Source organism: Pseudochaenichthys georgianus, chromosome 4 (genome assembly GCF_902827115.2).
Source record: "Pseudochaenichthys georgianus chromosome 4, fPseGeo1.2, whole genome shotgun sequence".
NCBI classification, from domain to species: Eukaryota; Metazoa; Chordata; class Actinopteri; order Perciformes; family Channichthyidae; genus Pseudochaenichthys; species Pseudochaenichthys georgianus.
The window spans coordinates 1,136,924-1,156,564 of NC_047506.1; the positions used below are offsets into that span (position 1 = coordinate 1,136,924).

The 19,641-nt window shown below is 46.5% G+C and overlaps 1 protein-coding gene across 3 annotated transcripts; it reads left to right on the plus strand.

Annotated features, from left to right (window-relative positions):
• Positions 1 to 1,419: 1,419 nt before the first annotated feature.
• On the plus strand, positions 1,420 to 17,453 carry LOC117445854 (protein NLRC3-like). 3 transcript variants are annotated; one of them, XM_034081746.2, is made up of 8 exons: positions 1,421 to 1,561; positions 2,873 to 2,977; positions 4,216 to 4,445; positions 11,068 to 12,883; positions 13,289 to 13,453; positions 13,811 to 13,978; positions 14,480 to 14,523; positions 17,361 to 17,453. In XM_034081746.2, exons 1-8 carry the CDS (start codon positions 1,458 to 1,460, stop codon positions 17,366 to 17,368), a joined length of 2,640 nt encoding a protein of 879 aa, XP_033937637.1. In that variant the 5' UTR covers positions 1,421 to 1,457; the 3' UTR covers positions 17,369 to 17,453. The 3 variants fall into 3 exon arrangements, with proteins under 3 accessions (XP_033937639.1, XP_033937637.1, XP_033937638.1); XM_034081747.2 differs by having other exon boundaries at positions 11,071 to 12,883; XM_034081748.2 differs by lacking the exons at positions 13,289 to 13,453; positions 13,811 to 13,978; positions 14,480 to 14,523; positions 17,361 to 17,453 and having other exon boundaries at positions 1,420 to 1,561; positions 11,068 to 12,887.
• Positions 17,454 to 19,641: the final 2,188 nt, after the last annotated feature.

Below are 19,641 nucleotides of genomic sequence, written 5' to 3' on the forward strand. Positions count from 1 at the left end.
TGTATTGAGTAAAAGTAGAAGTACACAGATCTTGTACTTGAGTGAAAGTAGAAGTACTCAGATCTTGTACTTGAGTAAAAGTAGAAGTACACAGATCTTGTTCTCGAGTAAAAGTAGAAGTACTCAGATCTTGTACTTGAGTAAAAGTAGAAGTACACAGATCTTGTACTTGAGTGAAAGTAGAAGTACTCAGATCTTGTACTTGAGTAAAAGTAGAAGTACTCAGATCTTGTAGTAAAAGTAGAAGTACTCAGATCTTGTAGTAAAAGTAGAAGTACTCAGATATTGTACTTGAGTAAAAGTAGAAGTACTCAAATCTTGTACTTGAGTAAAAGTAGAAGTACTCAGATCTTGTACTGGAGTAAAAGTAGAAGTACTCAGATCTTGTACTTGAGTAAAAGTAGAAGTACTCAGATCTTGTAGTAAAAGTAGAAGTACTCAGATCTTGTAGTAAAAGTAGAAGTACTCAGATCTTGTACTTGAGTAAAAGTAGAAGTACTCAGATCTTGTACTTGAGTAAAAGTAGAAGTACTCAGATCTTGTACTGGAGTAAAAGTAGAAGTACACAGATCTTGTTCTCGAGTAAAGATCTTGTAGTAAAAGTAGAAGTACTCAGATCTTGTAGTAAATGTAGAAGTACTCAGATCTTGTACTGGAGTAAAAGTAGAAGTACTCAGATCTTGTACTTGAGTAAAAGTAGAAGTACTCAGATCTTGTACTGGAGTAAAAGTAGAAGTACACAGATCTTGTACTTGAGTAAAAGTAGAAGTACTCAGATCCTGTACTGGAGTAAAAGTAGAAGTACTCAGATCTTGTACTTGAGTAAAAGTAGAAGTACTCAGATCTTGTACTTGAGTAAAAGTAGAAGTACTCAGATCTTGTACTTGAGTAAAAGTAGAAGTACTCAGATCTTGTACTGGAGTAAAAGTAGAAGTACTCAGATCTTGTACTTGAGTAAAAGTAGAAGTACTCAGATCTTGTACTGGAGTAAAAGTAGAAGTACTCAGATCTTGTACTTGAGTAAAAGTAGAAGTACTCAGATCCTGTACTTGAGTAAAAGTAGAAGTACTCAGATCCTGTACTTGAGTAAAAGTATAAGTACTCAGATATTGTACTTGAGTGAAAGTAGAAGTACTCAGATCTTGTACTTGAGTAAAAGTAGAAGTACTCAGATCTTGTACTGGAGTAAAAGTAGAAGTACTCAGATCTTGTACTTGAGTAAAAGTAGAAGTACTCAGATCTTGTACTGGAGTAAAAGTAGAAGTACTCAGATCTTGTACTTGAGTAAAAGTAGAAGTACTCAGATCCTGTACTTGAGTAAAAGTAGAAGTACTCAGATCTTGTACCATTAACGTTTAAACCAAAATGTATCATTATGATGGATTTGATTGAAATGCTTGCATTATAAAGTGTGTGTTTATGTGTTTGTCTCCAGGGTTACTAGTTCGTCTCTCAGAATGGAGACCATGAGAGATTTGGATGATGAGGAGGAGGAGGACACAACTTCAGTGTCCAGAAAACCTCCAGATTTGAGTAAAACACTTGGAGCATCAGACACAAGGTAAGAATCTGCTTCTGCTGTGAGCTGACCGGAGAGGAGTCTGACCTGAGTACAGGAACCCAGTAGAGCATCGCTGTGGAGCTCAGTTCAGTCAGACACCTCACTGCTGCTTTAACGTATTTAGAAGCAGCATATCGTTGAGTTTGGCGTCTCGGCTCGGGCCTCATCGCTCCACAGATATACAGCACGATGAGTGATGATTTAAATGGAAGCTGGGGTGGAAGCTGGGGTGGAGCTGGGGTGGAAGCTGGGGTGGTGGAAGCTGGGGGGGCAGCTGGGGTGGTGGAAGCTGGGGTGGTGGAAGCTGGGGGGGCAGCTGGGGTGGTGGAAGCTGGGGGGCAGCTGGGGTGGTGGAGCTGGGGTGGAAGCTGGGGTGGTGGAGCTGGGGTGGAAGCTGGGGTGGTGGAAGCTGGGGGGGCAGCTGGGGTGGAAGCTGGGGTGGAAGCTGGGGTGGTGGAAGCTGGGGGGGCAGCTGGGGTGGTGGAAGCTGGGGTGGAAGCTGGGGTGGTGGAAGCTGGGGTGGTGGAAGCTAGGGGGCAGCTGGGGTGGTGGAAGCTGGGGTGGTGGAAGCTGGGGGGGCAGCTGGGGTGGTGGAAGCTGGGGTGGTGGAAGCTGGGGTGGAAGCTGGGGTGGAAGCTAGGGGGAAGCTGGGGTGGTGGAAGCTGGGGTGGTGGAAGCTGGGGGGGCAGCTGGGGTGGTGGAAGCTGGGGTGGTGGAAGCTGGGGTGGTGGAAGCTGGGGGGGCAGCTGGGGTGGTGGAGCTGGGGTGGAAGCTGGGGTGGAAGCTGGGGTGGTGGAAGCTGGGGGGGCAGCTGGGGTGGTGGAGCTGGGGTGGAAGCTGGGGTGGTGGAAGTTGGGGGGGCAGCTGGGGTGGTGGAAGCTAGGGGGCAGCTGGGGTGGTGGAAGCTGGGGTGGAAGCTGGGGTGGTGGAAGCTGGGGTGGAAGCTGGGGTGGAGCTGGGGTGGAGCTGGGGTGGTGGAAGCTAGGGGGCAGCTCGGGTGGAAGCTGGGGGGCAGCTGGGGTGGAAGCTGGGAACCCAGAAGAGCAAAGTAAAGAGGACTGAGCTCTGGCTGTGCTCAGCAGTTAATCATCTATTGTGAAATCATTCTCACTCTCGACTTGTAGGACTTTGTGTCAGGTTAAGTGAATGAACTTGGAACGTGTAAAACGTTTCACTCTCACAGAGAACTGTAACAACAGAAACCCACACACACCATTTTAAAACATAAAGTTTAGAGTAAGAACACAATCTTTAAAGGGGAAAGAAACTCAGAAGTAGTGATGTGTGATAAGCATGTTGTTGTTTCCACAGACGGAGAGCAGAGCCTCCCGCCCCCAGCTGCCTGTCTCTGAAGAGTGACTGGTCCATGGCGGGACCCCTCTACTTCAGTCCTGGACCTGGACCCCCAGACACAGAGTAAGAGTCTGCTTCTGCTGTGAGCTGACCGGAGAGGAGTCTGATCAGACCAGAGCAGCAGATCACAGGAACTCAGTAGAGCTCAGTACGGAAACGCAGACGTACTTGAATCAGATAAGGAACATATCGGCACCTAGCGCTCTACAGTACTTCATATTGAATTGAAGTTCTACATTTGTGTGTCTCAACCATTGATTGTTAGTTTGAGTGTTAATGGAGCAGCCACAGCGTGAGCCGAGTCTAACTCCACTCAATCTCATCTCCTTTCAGGAACTAGCGTTTTTAAAGTGATTTGCTTTCCATGTTGTGGACAGACCTGACAAAGTGTTCACTGCTTTCACAAATTGGAATCATTATGTAGTTTAGGGCTGAACGATTAATCGATTTTAAATCGAAATCGCGATTCGAGATGATGCGATTATCAAATCGCAAAGCCTGCGATTTTTTTAAACTTTTTATTTTTTTCTACATTTTTTTTTTTTCTTCTTGTGTGTCAGTCATCCACACCAATCAGAAGTGCTGTGCTCCACATGCACCAGCCATTGTTAATCAATCAGAAGTGGCCATGATAGAAGGTGATAGACAGATTGATCCAATCACCTGCCAAGTGCTTTTGAAAGTGCCTGCCCTTTCCAAATGGCTTCCTATGGAGCTTCAGAGGCTTTCTGAGTCAGGTCAGTAATGCTCCATCACATGTTCTACATCTAAAAGGGTGCATCTGAAACTGAAGCTTGACTTTAAAGCAACCCAACGGAAGTTTCATGTAAGTTTAGTTCTTTCACTCGTATCTCGGGCTGCGGGGTGCTAGAGACAGGAGTATGTTGATACGACCTTCCTAGCCGGAGTTATGGCCGCATTTTACAATAAACTTCCATTGGGTTGCTTACAAATAAATATCGCAATTCGAATCGCAATATTTGTCAGAAAAATCGCAATTAGATTTTTTCCCAAAATCGTGCAGCCCTAATGTAGTTATTACATAAACAAGTTTAATTTAGCCGTAGTAAAACTTGTGAACATGCTGTAGGCGATGATGTTACAGACAGAAGGGCGTTTGGTCTCATAATGATATGAATCACTAAATATCTACCACTTGGGAACAGTTACCAGGATGAAATATCATCTACAGATAAAGAACTTTAACAAACAAATCAAACAAGAATTTGCCGTCTTTGGGTTGTTCCATTGGTGAAAACCAGTCCCGTAATGTGCTATAAAGGATGTGTTGATCTCCTCAGAGGGAAGAGGAAGAGTGGTGTTCCTGTGGAGCAGTCCAGCTGTGCTCTGTGTCAGGACGTCCTGAAGGATCCAGTCTCTACCAGCTGTGGACACTGGTTCTGCAGACAGTGCATCGCCTCATACTGGGAGCAGCAACCTCCACCAGGAGACCCCTGCTGTCCCCAGTGTGGAGAGAGATCCAGAACCAGAGCTGGCCTGCAGACAGCCAGTCAGACCAGAACAGTCAGAAGTAAGTCTGAGCATCTGTCCAGGGTTTCCCACAGATAGACTTTACGTGGGCGGCCCCCAGGTATATTACTACCTTCTAGGGATGCCAGCGATTATTCGAATATTCGTTACAGTCTCCATAATCGAAAATTATTTTTAAAATTCGATTTTATTTATATTTTTTTATTATTATTTATGTTTTTTATTTTCTGGCTTAGTTTCAACCAAAATATAGACTAATGCTAATTATAGTAATAGTATTAATAATTGTAAATGGCGAATCGATTATTATTATTCGATTATTCGAGCCTCCCGGCTCCTGGCTGGTCTACCTGCATGTGCCGTCCGACCTCTGCAGCTCATCAGAATGCAGCGGCTCGTCTGGTCTTCAACCTTCCTGAATGTTCCACACCACCCGCTCCTCCGCTCCCTCCACTGGCTTCCGGTAACTGCTAGAATCCACTTCAAGACACTGGTGCTTGCGTACCATGCTGCGAATGGATCTGGCCCTTCCTACATGCAGGACATGGTTAAGGCGAGTCAGGGTTGCCAACTCTCACGCATCTGGCGTGTGACACACGCTTTCACCCTCAATCTGACGCTCTCACGCTGCCCAAACTATTCTCACGCCAAAACAAGAATACCGAAGACTAGAAACGGTTTTGAAAACTTTTGTCAGGTAGTGATCGTCTTCCCAATAGAATATCTTTGATAATGTCTTCTGGCCAATCAGAATCAAGATAACGGTGTTGTTGCAGGAAGTCCCGACGGAGAATACTTTTGCTGTAGTACATCTCTATATGTCGATACAACATAATCAACACGTAATGAAATAAGACCCCACGGTTTGATGATTGATGTGTGGGCTGTCTTTCATGTTGCCACACAGAACAATGGGGGCTTTCCACCCTTATCCACAATGTAAAGTAACTCACAGCCTCTTCCTCTTCTCTCTGTGAGGAGCAGCAGGCTCAGCTTTCAGAACAAAGTAACAAAAAACTAAAATGGCATTCATTTGTTTAAATATGTCGTGTAGTAATAGATGTATTTATGTTTCTTCTCAAGAGAGGACCAGAATGTGTATTTTATGTTAGTATTTCAAAAAATCTCCTGGGGGAGAATCCCCCCAGACCCCCTGCAGGGGTTGGGCTTTCAGCATGTCAACTCTTTCACCTGTGGGTAAGTTGCAGGATTGGCTCCAGGTCGCCCTTTTTATTTACTACAAGACAAATGTGCCTTTTTATTTCATACAGTTCCATTTGGATTGAGACGGGGAAATAATCTAAACCTCACGCGTGGCGTTTCACTGTCAAGGGGGAGCGTGTATGTGATTACATTGCAAATACTGACTTCACCCCACCACTGTATGGGTTAGCCCTACCAGAGATTACCCTACAAAATACTCTCTGGCAACTGCCGACCCGTATTGCGCAAGCGCAGATCTAAGATCCAGTAGAAATGATAAAAAAGTAAAAGTCTGCTGCTTATTGTTCTACTACAAAATAGAGTGTGTTAATTAATATGTTTGGCAGTTTGGAGTAAGTCTGTAGATTTGTGTGTGTGTGTGTGTGTGTGTGTGTGTTTTCATGTATAGGCCTCTCACGATAATTAATTTTGTTGGATACATTTTCCAGGAAATTATTGCGATAAACAATAATATTGTCGGCACCGTTGAATGACCATTTTAGACCACTGACATAGTGATAATATATAATAATAATTCAAGTACATCCTTTCGAACTGCTAGTCACATCCTCATGTAAATGGCAATTTATCGAGTTCATTTTTATTTATCGTACGATAAGTCAATGAATTGCTTATCCCCACAGGCACACAATAAAACAGTGGAAACAAGCATGTGTTTCACTTTCACCGCTGGTCTACAACCATAGCCAGCGCTGTGCTAACGCTAGCATCCTACCGCGGCACTACGATGTTACGATACTCTGTCTCCCAACTTTTTAATCTCAATAAATTTTCGCCGCTTCCTCTAAACTTGTCTGTCATCAATTGCCTCAGGCTTCTACGCAGACCGAGGTATGCCCATAGAGGTTCCAAACGCAGATTTGTTTACTCCCAGTCCGGAAAATCATCCATAACATCTATCTGGTCGACTAACCGCCATGTCCCACAACTGTCATGTCATCTGAGCGCACTTATTACTCCATATTATACACCCACCACTGGTCCGTTACAATCCCAGCTGTACCGAAAACCTGGAGTGGATTCTACCGCCCTCTGCTCAGAGCTGGTCCAAATACCTGGAGTGGATTCTACCGCCCTCTTCTCAGAGCTGGTCCAAATACCTGGAGTGGATTCTACTGCCCTCTTCTCAGAGCTGGCCCAAATACCTGGAGTGGATTCTACCGCCCTCTTCTCAGAGCTGGTCCAAATACCTGGAGTGGATTCTACCGCCCTCTTCTCAGAGCTGGTCCAAATACCTGGAGTGGATTCTACCGCCCTCTTCTCAGAGCTGGTCCAAATACCTGGAGTGGATTCTACTGCCCTCTTCTCAGAGCTGGCCCAAATACCTGGAGTGGATTCTACTGCCCTCTTCTCAGAGCTGGTCCAAATACCTGGAGTGGATTCTACTGCCCTCTTCTCAGAGCTGGTCCAAATACCTGGAGTGGATTCTACCGCCCTCTTCTCAGAGCTGGTCCAAATACCTGGAGTGGATTCTACTGCCCTCTTCTCAGAGCTGGCCCAAATACCTGGAGTGGATTCTACTGCCCTCTTCTCAGAGCTGGTCCAAATACCTGGAGTGGATTCTACTGCCCTCTTCTCAGAGCTGGTCCAAATACCTGGAGTGGATTCTACTGCCCTCTTCTCAGAGCTGGTCCAAATACCTGGAGTGGATTCTACTGCCCTCTTCTCAGAGCTGGTCCAAATACCTGGAGTGGATTCTACTGCCCTCTTCTCAGAGCTGGCCCAAATACCTGGAGTGGATTCTACTGCCCTCTTCTCAGAGCTGGTCCAAATACCTGGAGTGGATTCTACTGCCCTCTTCTCAGAGCTGGCCCAAATACCTGGAGTGGATTCTACTGCCCTCTTCTCAGAGCTGGTCCAAATACCTGGAGTGGATTCTACTGCCCTCTTCTCAGAGCTGGTCCAAATACCTGGAGTGGATTCTACTGCCCTCTTCTCAGAGCTGGTCCAAATACCTGGAGTGGATTCTACCGCCCTCTTCTCAGAGCTGGTCCAAATACCTGGAGTGGATTCTACTGCCCTCTTCTCAGAGCTGGTCCAAATACCTGGAGTGGATTCTACTGCCCTCTTCTCAGAGCTGGTCCAAATACCTGGAGTGGATTCTACTGCCCTCTTCTCAGAGCTGGCCCAAATACCTGGAGTGGATCCCACCGCCCTCAACCACCAAAAACTGATAATAGCACACTTCCTTCCACCTCCTCTCCGCTCCTCCCCCCCATCTCACATTCCTCCCTGCACTGTCAACCTGGACAACCTCTTACCTCTTCAGCCTGTGACCATACCACGCCCCTCCCACTCAACTAACATTGCCCTCTTTAACATCCGATCACTCAACAAGAAAGCCCTCATCCTCCATGAACTAATCTTGGAAAAATCCCTTGATTTCCTTCTGCTCACCGAAACCTGGCAACAGCCCGATGACTTCTTCTCCCTCAACCAAACATCCCCCCTGGCTTTAAATACATCACACTTGTCTCATCCCTCTCTCAACGTCTGTTACTACTTGGTGACCTCAACATTCACATTGACTCACCCGCCTGCAAGCTGGCATCCGAATTCACAACCGTCCTGGACAATGTCTCTATCACCCAACATGTCACCTTCCCCACCCATGACAAAGGACACATTCTTGATCTCGTCTGCTCTACCAACCTCCCAGTGATTGACCTCCACCCTTGCCCATTTCCCCTCTCCGACCACAAACTCATACAATTCACCATTGCCCCCCCACCCGAAACCCCTGCCCACCCAGAAACATCACCATCCGTAATCTACACTCCATTGACCATAACCATCTCTCCGAACTGCTATCGTCTAATCTCCCCCTGGACCCTCAGCTCACCTGATGATCTGCTCAACCCCCTCAACTCCACCCTACTCACCTCCCTCAACACTTTAGCCCCCCTCAAAAATAAAACTGTTACGTTCAAGACCTCCTCACCCTGGTTCACACCCGCACTGTGTAAAATGAAGCAGCGAGGCCGCCAACTTGAACGTCTTTCAAAGAAATCCTCACTCACAGTCCATTACATAAGCTACAAACTCCATCTCAATGCATACAAAGATGCTCTTATTGCCGCTAAATCTGCCTACCTCTCCAACATCTTCACTGACCCCTCCCGTAACCCCAGGACCCTCTTCTCCACAGTTAACAAGCTCTTCAAACCCCGTGCTGATAACCTCTCTACTTCTACTTCCGCTACTTGCAGCGTAATCACAGGACAAGACACAGCTGGGCAGGGGAGGGAGAAACACAAGGGCAACAGGTGAACACAATGAGACAATCAGACACACCAGGGAAACGAACGACAGGGAGGAGGACCAGACAAAACACAAGGAGGAAGACAAAACACCAAATGAACAGACTTACAAAACCCATACACTAAAACCGTGACATAAACCTAGGATTGTGACAACAACATCCTGCTCACCCGACTCAGGGACATTGGTATTGAAGGTATTGCACTCAGATGGCTCCAGTCCTACCTCACTGAACGATCCCACTTCATCTCCCTCCCCAACCACTCCTCTGCCACAGCTTCAGTCACCCAAGGCGTTCCTCAAGGATCAGTACTTGGCCCCCTCCTCTTCATCCTTTACATCCTCCCCCTCGGTCAGATACTCCGCCACTTCAACCTGGACTTCCACTGCTATGCTGATGACACTCAGATCTACCTCAGCACCAAATCCCTCCATAACCCACCCCTTACCCACATCGATTCCTGTCTGACAGCCATTAAAACTTGGATGCAACATAACCTCCTCAAACTGAACAGCAACAAAACAGAACTCCTCCTAATCGGCTCCAAATCCACCCTCAGCAAGGTCACTAACATAACTCTCACCATCGATGGCACCATGGTTTCCCCCTCCAATCAGGCACGCAACCTTGGCGTGATCTTTGACCCCACCCTCTCCCTCGAACCTCACATCTGCCAAACCTCATTTTTCCACCTCCGCAATATTGCAAAAAATCCTACCCTCTCTCACCCGCCCCGCAGCCGAACGACTAATCCATGCCTTCATTTCCTCCCGCCTTGACTACTGCAACTCACTTCTTTACGGCATCAGCACGACATCCCTCAACAGACTCCAACGGGTTCAAAATGCAGCTGCACGTCTCCTCACGCATACCAAATCATGGCATACATCACCCCAGTCCTCAAAGACCTCCACTGGCTTCCTGTCTCCCATCGCATCCACTACAAAGTTCTGGTCCTCACCTACAAAGCACTCCACCATCTGGCCCCCCCTTATCTCACTAATCTTCTCACTCCTTATCAACCCCCACGGTCCCTCAGACCCCCCACGGTCCCTCAGACCCCCCACGGTCCCTCAGATCCACCGCACTCCTATCCACTCCCACATCCACACTCTGCAGCTTTGGGGAAAGAGCCTTCTCAGTGGCAGCTCCTAGGCTCTGGAGGTCCCTCCCCCAAGATCTCCGTGACTCTGAGTCCCTCACAGTCTTCCAGTCCCGCCTCAAAACACATCTTTTCAACTCTGTCTACCCATAAGCCCCCCCCCTCTCAATCAACTTACTTTTGACTGCCTTTTATTTTACTTTACTTACTTGTTTGCCTGTCCTTGGTTGTCTACCCTCCCTCATACTGTAATGCGTCTTTGAGTTGTGAAAAGCGCTATATAAATCAAATGCATTATTATTATTATTATTATCAGGACAGCGGAAAGCTTACACATCTTCCGGCGCAGACTGAAAACTCATCTCTTTCGACTCCACTTCGAGCAATACATTTAAAAACAAAAAAACAAACAAAATAAAAAGCACTTATATACTAATAAAGGACTGGCTTATCTAAAGCCTGTTGAGTAGCACTTGAAATGGTTTGGCTCTATGAAACCTGATGTACTTATATGATTCCTCAAGTTTGTATCGTCTTGGTCGAATGAACTTATTGTAAGTCGCTTTGGATAAAAGCGTCTGCTAAATGACATATAATGTAATAATAACATCCGCCCAAGTATATTTCACGACATATTTAGTTTTTTTTTTTTTATCCGTCCGCGAGCAATACGCCATCTGTGATCGATGAACTAGTGGACAATGATCCCTCGCTCTACGCCTCCTGTACCTGTTCGCTCTGCCATCTCATGAAGGGTCTACTAATAAGCGACCAACAGAAAGGGAGACCTTACGAGAAAAAGAGAAGTCAAATGTTGTTGCACATCACTCATGCGCAACTGCGGCGCAATTATGTGCTCCGCAGTAACCCCGCATACTAACAGTTCAACAGCGTGCTCCATTAGCACCCGTCCTGCCTGTCGTGCACGGCTACCACCACAAGTATAATTCTGTGGGAAACACTGCTGTCTCCTGCTGTCTTCAGGCCTGAAAACAGGATTCTTCCTGTTGTGTTGTACATAATATAAGTTCATTTAAAACATTTGTTTTATTCTCACGTTTCCTTCTCTCTCAGCAGAACGTGGTCTGCAGGAGGTTCTAGATGAACACAGGCTCAGTCTGAGGAGGAGATGTGAACGTGTGACTGAAGGAACTGATCAAAGTGAAACCCTCCTCAACAGCATCTTCACTGAGCTCTACATCACACAAGGCCTGAGTGAAGAGGTTAATACCCAGCACGAGGTGAGGCAGCTGGAGGCAGCTTCCAAGAAGAAGCCCCTCCATTACACTCCAATCAAGTGCCAGGACATCTTTAAAGCCTCACCTGACCAGCAGACTCCCATCAGAGCGGTCCTGACCAACGGAGTCGCTGGAGTTGGAAAAACCTTCTCGGTGCAGAAGTTCACTCTGGACTGGGCCGAGGGTTTGGAGAACCAGGATGTGAGTCTGGTGATCCCGCTCTCCTTCAGGGAGCTGAACCTGATCAAAGGAGAGCAGTACAGTCTTCTCAGGCTGCTCCATGTTTTCCATCCGACCTTACAGAAGGTCACAGCAGAGCAGCTGGCTGTCTGCAAAGTGCTGCTCATCTTTGACGGCCTGGATGAAAGCAGACTTTCTCTGGACTTCAGAAACAGTGAGGTTGTGTCTGATGTCTCTCGGCCGTCCTCAGTCAACGTGCTGCTGACAAACCTCATCAGGGGGAAGCTGCTTCCCTCGGCTCTCGTCTGGATAACTTCCAGACCTGCAGCGGCCAATCAGATCCCTCGTGAGTGTGTGGACAGGGTGACAGAAGTACGAGGCTTCACTGACGCCCAGAAGGAGGAGTACTTCAGGAGGAGATCGAGTGATGAAGACCTGTCCAGCAGAATCATCTCTCACATCAAGAGCTCCAGGAGCCTCCACATCATGTGTATGATCCCAGTCTTCTGCTGGATCACTGCTGCAGTTCTGGACCACATGTTGACTACAGACCAGAGAGGAGAGCTGCCCCAGACCCTCACTGACATGTACTCACACTTCCTGCTGGTCCAGACCAAGAGGAAGAAGCAGAAGTATGAAGAGGGTCATGAGACGAGTCCACAGCAGCTGACAGAGGCTGACAGGGAGCTTCTTCTGAAGCTGGGGAGGCTGGCGTTTGAACATCTGGAGAAAGGAGACATCATGTTCTACCAAGAAGACCTGCAGCGCTGTGGCCTTGATGCCACCGAGGCCTTGGTGCACTCAGGAGTTTGTACAGAGATCTTCAAAAGAGAGAGTGTGATCTTCCAGAAAACAGTCTACTGCTTTGTTCATCTGAGCGTTCAGGAGTTCCTGGCTGCAGTCTACTTGTTGCACTGTTACACCAGCAGAGACGCAGCGGTACTGAAGGACTTCCTGCAGGAAGACTGGGACGAAGATAACAGTGATAGCAGGGATCAGGAGTACCCTTCCCTGGATGTCTTCCTAAAGAGAGCCATGGAGAAATCCCTCAGAAGTAGAAATGGCCACCTGGACCTGTTTGTCCGCTTTCTCCACGGCCTCTCTCTGGAGTCCAACCAGAGTCTCTTAGGAGGCCTGCTGGGTCGCACAGACAACCGTCCAGAAACCATCCAGAGAGCCATCAGCAACCTGAAGGAGATGAGAAGTGATGAAGACTCTGATGAAAGGAGCCTCAACATCCTCCACTGTCTGACGGAGATGAAGGACCACTCAGTGCATCAGGAGATCACAGAGTTCCTGAAGTCAGAGGACAGATCAGAGAAGAGACTCTCTGTGAAACGCTGCCCTGCTCCGGCCTACAGGCTGCAGATGTCAGAGGAGGTTCTGGATGAGTTGGACCTGGAGCAGTCCAACACATCAGAGGAGGGACGACGGAGACTGACTCCAGCTGTGAAGAACTGCAGGACGGCTATGTGAGTCCAGATGTGATTCACTTTAGAGATTAGTGTAAAAAATGTTTCAGTTTTTTCTTCTCTTCATTTTCCTTGTCAACATAATATGAAGGATGTTTTATCACAGCAACATGTGATCAGAACATACACAATAACTTATAAGTAAAGTTATTTTGAAAGGATTGCAGTTTCTTTATCGTTAAATTAGACACCGAGCAATATCTGATTTATGTTGACTCTAGTGTTCTCTAGTCTAGAAGGTAGCGAGCAAGGAGGTGACAGACATGGGATCAGATCCCACTCGAAAACAATAGACTAACATCCAGTGGTAGTCAGATCATGATATTCAAAATGTTTTTCCTCAAATGCATGAAGTAAATATGTTGTTTCCCCTATAAACAAATTCTGTAATATGTGTTCTAACAGAATTCCTGACAGGGGATTCTTAGACTGGGAAGTCGTGGCCTCAGCTCTGAAGTCCGACTCCTCCAATCTGAGAGAGCTGGAGCTGGGAGTAGACCTGCAGGATTCAGAGGTGGAGCAGCTGAGTTCTGGACTAAAGAGTCCAAACTGTCGACTGAAGACTCTGAGGTCAGGTCACTGGCTGTAGTTCATGTGGTTTTCTACTGTATTTATAATTGATATATTTATAATTCCATCATTTGCCTGAGTATAGGGGTGTAACGGTTCACAGAAGTCACGGTTCGGTTCGTACCTCGGTTTGGGGGTCACGGTTCGGTACGGGTTCGGTACAACAAGGAAAAGCAAAAAAAAAATTGTTGTTTGCTGTTATCTATTTTTAACAGTCGTGAAAGTTTTGTTATGAAAATAAGGAACTCTAACATTTGGAATCATTAACTGTATTAGAGTTAAAAACAAATCACAAACAGTAACACACACACTCAGGAACATTGTTTTCTAAACTGATATCATGTGTTCTTTATTCAGTCTGAAGTGGTGCAGCTTGTCAGAGATCAGCTGTTCTGCTCTGATCTCAGCTCTGAAGTCCAACATCCATCTGAGACATCTGGACCTGAGTTTCAACGATCTGCAGGATCCAGGAGAGAAGCTGAGAGATCTTCTGGAGAGTCCAGACTGCAGACTGGAGACTCTCAGGTCAGTGAGGGGTCGACTCAGTCTCTGCTGGTTCAGCAGGATTGTATTGAACACAGGGAGGTGGATGTGTTCCTCTCACTGGGGAATCTCTCCAGGTCCACCTTCCAGGCGTAGCCTAGCTTAGCACAACACATCAGTGATGTTACCATTTACCTGCAGTTTCTCCTTTTGTTCATCTCATGGTTCTTTTCTTGCGTTCTCCCAAGAACAATAGAATGCAAGCTGACAATGCAAAGCCACATTTCAGTCAGGTGCAACTTGTTAACAGACACATTTTACAGTTAAAAAGGTCTGTTAGTTTTTCCTATGAAGTTGTTTTGTTCCTGGACTAACGCCTTGTTAACTCTGTGATGCAGCTGAGGGCTGTGGCAGTCAGTCGTAGTGTTTGCAGAGAGGATATGATGGGATGGAAAGCATGAGATCAGGACTCTGAAGCTGACTCAAAGAACAAACACTTATTTTACTGGATCTAAAACGGTTGGATTGTGTTCATCCCTACAGGATCAGAGGAGGAGAGACGATCACAGCCAAGATCCAGAAGAAATGTGAGTATTCAACTCATATCCTCCAAATATATCCAAACTATCGTCCACGCAATCAAATCATAGGTAATATATGTATCACTTGATGAAATCTGTGCCTCCCGTTTATGTCTAACATCGAGAAAGGCGCTGAAGCTTCAAATACAATGCAATATAAAAACACAAATGTGCCAAAACATCTTCAGCAACTTGAGGAAACATGCGCAGCGCTTACTAAAAGCCCTACATTAACGAACCGCTGTCAAAGGAAACGCTCAAGAAGCTCAAACAAAACTGAAACGCGGACACTAAAAGGTGTAGATATTATAAAGGTATATAACAGTGTAAAGTATTTTGTCAGTATATCTGAAAGGACAAGGTTAGCTAGCTAGCTTACAGCAGATCTGCATTAATACCTGAAGGAATCATGCGATCACGTTGTTAAAATAAACCCATAAAACTTAAATGTTTTGTTTCCACGGACAGTTTAACGGATTGAAACGTTTTGCTCAAGAACTGCGTTCGGGTCTGATACTGTCCCACAAACAAAGGATGCGTAGAATATCCCTTGAAAAGTGAAATTAAATATCGTGATTGAATGGAATCTGTTTAAATACCAATACACCATCAACTTTCTCATTCATTCTGTAAGCTGCAAAATAACAGCAGCCGTATATGTTTGACTTCCTATTCACACACTGATGGCAGCGAGCAGGAGGTCAGTCAGAGTTGGGGGTGCTGCAGCCCCCTCAGCACCCCCCCTTCCCGAGTCCATGTCAGCGAGCAGGGACGCGGGAACAAATCCTAAAACCCTGAAATTACTCAGCATTTCTGCACTTCCTGTTCCTTTGTCTTCAAGTCAAATGTGTATCTGGTTTGACCCCTGGAATAATGATCCAAGTCCAGACAAGAATCTCCGTTTGTGCATTTATTTCCATGATCCAATTTCATTGACAAAAGTACAATGGACAGCTTTCCTATCGATTCCTTTCCTTCAGCCCTTTTTTATGGCTTTCCTTGTGGCTTGTATCACCCAAATTATGCCACATCAAGGTGGAACGCTCTTCCCACAACTGTAAAGGAAAGTAAAACTTTACTTACCTTCAAAACCTCTCTTAAAGAGCACCTTCGGGGGAGAGCATTGCAAAACTGGCCCCGGTAATGGTACAAATCTCAACCTGTTGTCCAATGGACAGCTTCCCCCCCCCATCTATGTATATACTCGCATTTTAGACTATGTTACTAACTGTATATGTAGACTTGGTATGTCTTAAATGTCCGGTTAGGATGTATTAGAACGAAATCTAAAATGAAAATTGTAAATAAGCAATCTGTATGTAAATTGTAAATAAGCCATCTGTATGTCAAATATGTCTTATATGTCTTAAATGATGTGATGAATTGGAAATGGGGGACCCTGATGTAAACAAGACGAAAGTCTTTCTCTGGTCTGCATCCCCTTAAAAATTGTATTGTTTGAGCTGTACTGTACCCAATATACAAGCTGTTAATAAACTTTTCAATCAATCTGTGACGAAGGTAACTTCGTCACTGTGAACTGACGGCTTCGGACCTGGTAACTCAGCACTTTGGTGAACAGTTTTGCACTTTATGAGCGCGATTGCACAGTACCGTTTGGCATGGCATATTTGCACATTTTATATAATTTATACTAATTATTGAGAGAGTATTTATTAAAGGATTCAATCGTATTAATTGAAATGTCGTCTGGCAGGGGCTGGTCGCGTCCTCGGCTCCGCCTGACAAGATAGGGGAGTTAGCGAGAGCGCCGAAAGTGTTTATGCTGGTGTATAATGACAGCGGTTAAGAATAATCCGGGTGCAAATAATATGTGGGGGGTGTAGACATCATAGTGTTAAGTGGCATTAATTGTACAAGTGCTGACTGCGTTTAGTTGGGTGTGTACTTCTGTTCAGTTATATGTTTCTGTTTGAAAAGTGTTCCCCCTCCCATTATGTCTGTTGCTGGATTGTGTGCACCTGGGGCCCTGTGTTGTCTCCTCCCCCCTCACCTGTGTCTAGTTGCTGATTAGTGTGTGTGGGTATTTAGGCTCTGTTTCCCTGGCTGTTAGGGGAGGTAGTGTGTGTGAGATCCTGGTGGCTGTGCTCATGTGAACAGCAGATTGAGGCTGTGTCATGTTTGTGAGTAATAAATGCCCACACCGGCTTATATTTGAATTCTCTGCCTCTTTCTCCTTGCTTGGTCGGGCCGCTCAACGGTCAGCTTCACACAATCAATCAAACCAAGCCCCCAGGAAGTGCGCCGGACTCTGTGCATAATATTCGTTGTGTCCAAAAAACACATGCCTACTAGTGCTCTACTCCCACCTCCACCTGTCTTTAACTCACTTCAATAACAACACTAAATAATAATACCTTCACTATACACAAAAACAGCAAGGAAATAAACGTTTAACTATTAAATAATATAAAGCTCCAAGAGTGTCTTTAAACGGTTCTAACGAGTGGCTAAACTCATAATAACGTCGTCACGCTGATCACGGAGAAACTCATCTCCTCATTGGCTGTGATGTTAAGTCATGTGACTGTGATGGAGTTCCTTTATAGCCTGGTGCTAGCTAGAACAGGTATTGGATGAACACAACGCAAAAAGAATGTATAAATACCATAGGGTAATCGCTTTTTGACATTTGAATAAGGAAATGTTGCAACTGATATATTTTAAATAAATAAACCCACCGCTGGGAAAGCTGAGGAATATAAATATCTCTGTTACATCACATTGAACTTTCGTCTGACTTATTAGTCGTGTTTTAAGAGATCTCCGTTTAAAGTGATTGCTGGTTATATAACTCGAGTATTTCCCTGTTTATCTTCCAGGTCCATGAGGGGATACTGTTAACCTGCAGCCCCGTAATCCTGCCTTTGGTTCCTTTCCTGCCGTTTCTGTCCCTCAAGTCTTTGGGAGGTGGGTGGATGGAGAGGTGGCGGATGGGGAGGTGGGTGGATGGGGAGGAGGCGGATGGGAGGAGGGTGGATGGGGAGGAGGCGGATGGGGAGGAGGTGGATGGAGAGGTGGCGGATGGGGAGGTGGGTGGATGGAGAGGTGGCGGATGGGGAGGTGGGTGGATGGGGAGGAGGCGGATGAGGAGGCGGATGGGGAGGTGGGTGGATGGAGAGGAGGCGGATGGAGAGGAGGCGGATGGAGAGGTTGGCGGATGGAGAGGAGGCGGATGGAGAGGAGGCGGATGGGGAGGTGGGTGGATGGGAGAGGAGGCGGATGGGGAGGAGGTGGATTGGGAGGTGGATGGAGAGGAGGCGGATGGGGAGGTGGGTGGATGGGGAGGTGGCGGATTGGGAGGAGGCGGGTGGAGAGGAGGCGGATGAGGAGGTGGATGGAGAGGTGGATGGGGAGGAGGCGGATGAGGAGGTGGATGGATGGGGAGGAGGCGGATGGAGAGGAGGCGGATGGGGAGGCGGATGGGGAGGTGGGTGGATGGAGAGGGAGGCGGATGAGGAGGTGGCGGATGGGGAGGTGGGTGGATGGGGAGGAGGCGGATGGGGAGGTGGATGGATGGGGAGGAGGCGGATGGAGAGGAGGCGGATGGGGAGGTGGGTGGATGGGGAGGAGGCGGATGAGGAGGTGGATGGATGGGGAGGAGGCGGATGGGGAGGAGGCGGATGAGGAGGTGGATGGATGGGGAGGAGGCGGATGGGGAGGAGGCGGATGAGGAGGTGGATGGATGGGGAGGAGGCGGATGGAGAGGAGGCGGATGGGGAGGTGGGTGGATGGAGAGGAGGCGGATGGAGAGTTGGCGGATGGAGAGGAGGCGGATGGAGAGGAGGCGGATGGGGAGGTGGGTGGATGGGGAGGTGGATGAGGAGGTGGATGGATGGGGAGGAGGTGGATGGGGAGGAGGCGGATTGGGAGGAGGCGGGTGGGGAGGTGGCGGGCGGGCAGCATGAACACCTGAAATCACAGCTGACTGCAGGAGAGAGGAGAACCATTTTAAAGTGTGGCTGCAGCTCGCTGATTGGCTGCTGGAGAATGAGGTGAAATGTAATAGGTTGAAGAGAACGCCCTGCGGAGTGAATGTACACACACCCAGTCTTCCTGAAGGAACTCGCGCTGAGCTTCATTGAGTAACATGTCCATGGAGTAGGAAGATATTCAATACCAAGAAGCACATGATGGCGTTGTTCAGTGTCTGGCAGGCTCTCTAACTTTTTTTTATTATAATTCTTTTTTTTAAACACATGTTTATGCATGCTTTAGTTAACATGAATCTGTCTCCGGCTCTTTCTGCTGTAACAATGTACATGTCCGCTCTGTGGGACTAATAAAGGGATTCTGATTCTGACCTGAATGTTATCATCACATGTTGTTAATGCATCTAGTTGTAGATGAATCACCGGACCATCTGGACGGAGACAACATGAAGCTTTCCCTCCTGAGGGGACTGACAACAACAAAGACCCAACGACAACACCCGGGCAGAGATAATACATTTACAGTTGGGATCAATGGGGCCTTCATTTGGCTAAATATGAGCATATATTAGATTAAATATTAATCTAATATTAAATATTCAGACTTCTACAATGCAGAAAGAATACTGCTTGAATGTTTTCCATTTGCATGAACGCAATAAAAATACCTGAAGATGTTAAGTTATAAGAATAGTAAGATTACAAATATTACTACAGCTTAACAATCACAACAAATATCAACAATCTACATTTTTACCTTAAATCTGAGTGAAAAATAAAACAGATGCACACGGTTTGATTTTATTCCAAATGTTCAAAGTCATGTTTTTATTTTAAAAAGTGCTGCACATCCTGCGAGACATATGAGACACTAGTTATGATATAAATACTCTACGTGAAATCTGTTTAAAGTAATACAATTACTCATCAACACATATTTAATAACGGTGAAGATAATTCTCCATTCCTTCAGATTCAATAAATATACACACGAACAGCTGTGAGAAAATATCTAGACTATATGTCCCTGCTCTCTAAAGAAATGAGATATTTACAGTATTACACACACACACACACACACACACACACACACACACACACACACACACACACACACACACACACACACACACACACACACACACACACACACACACACACACACACACAC

Coding starts and splice junctions, on each gene's coding strand:
- LOC117445854 (XM_034081746.2), top strand. CDS start 1,458: ATGGAGACCATGAGAGATTTGGATGATGAGGAGGAGGAGGACACAACT. Junction 2,978..4,215: donor CCTGGACCCCCAGACACAGA/GTAAGAGTCTGC, acceptor TGATCTCCTCAG/AGGGAAGAGGAAGAGTGGTG. Junction 4,446..11,067: donor TCAGACCAGAACAGTCAGAA/GTAAGTCTGAGC, acceptor CTTCTCTCTCAG/CAGAACGTGGTCTGCAGGAG.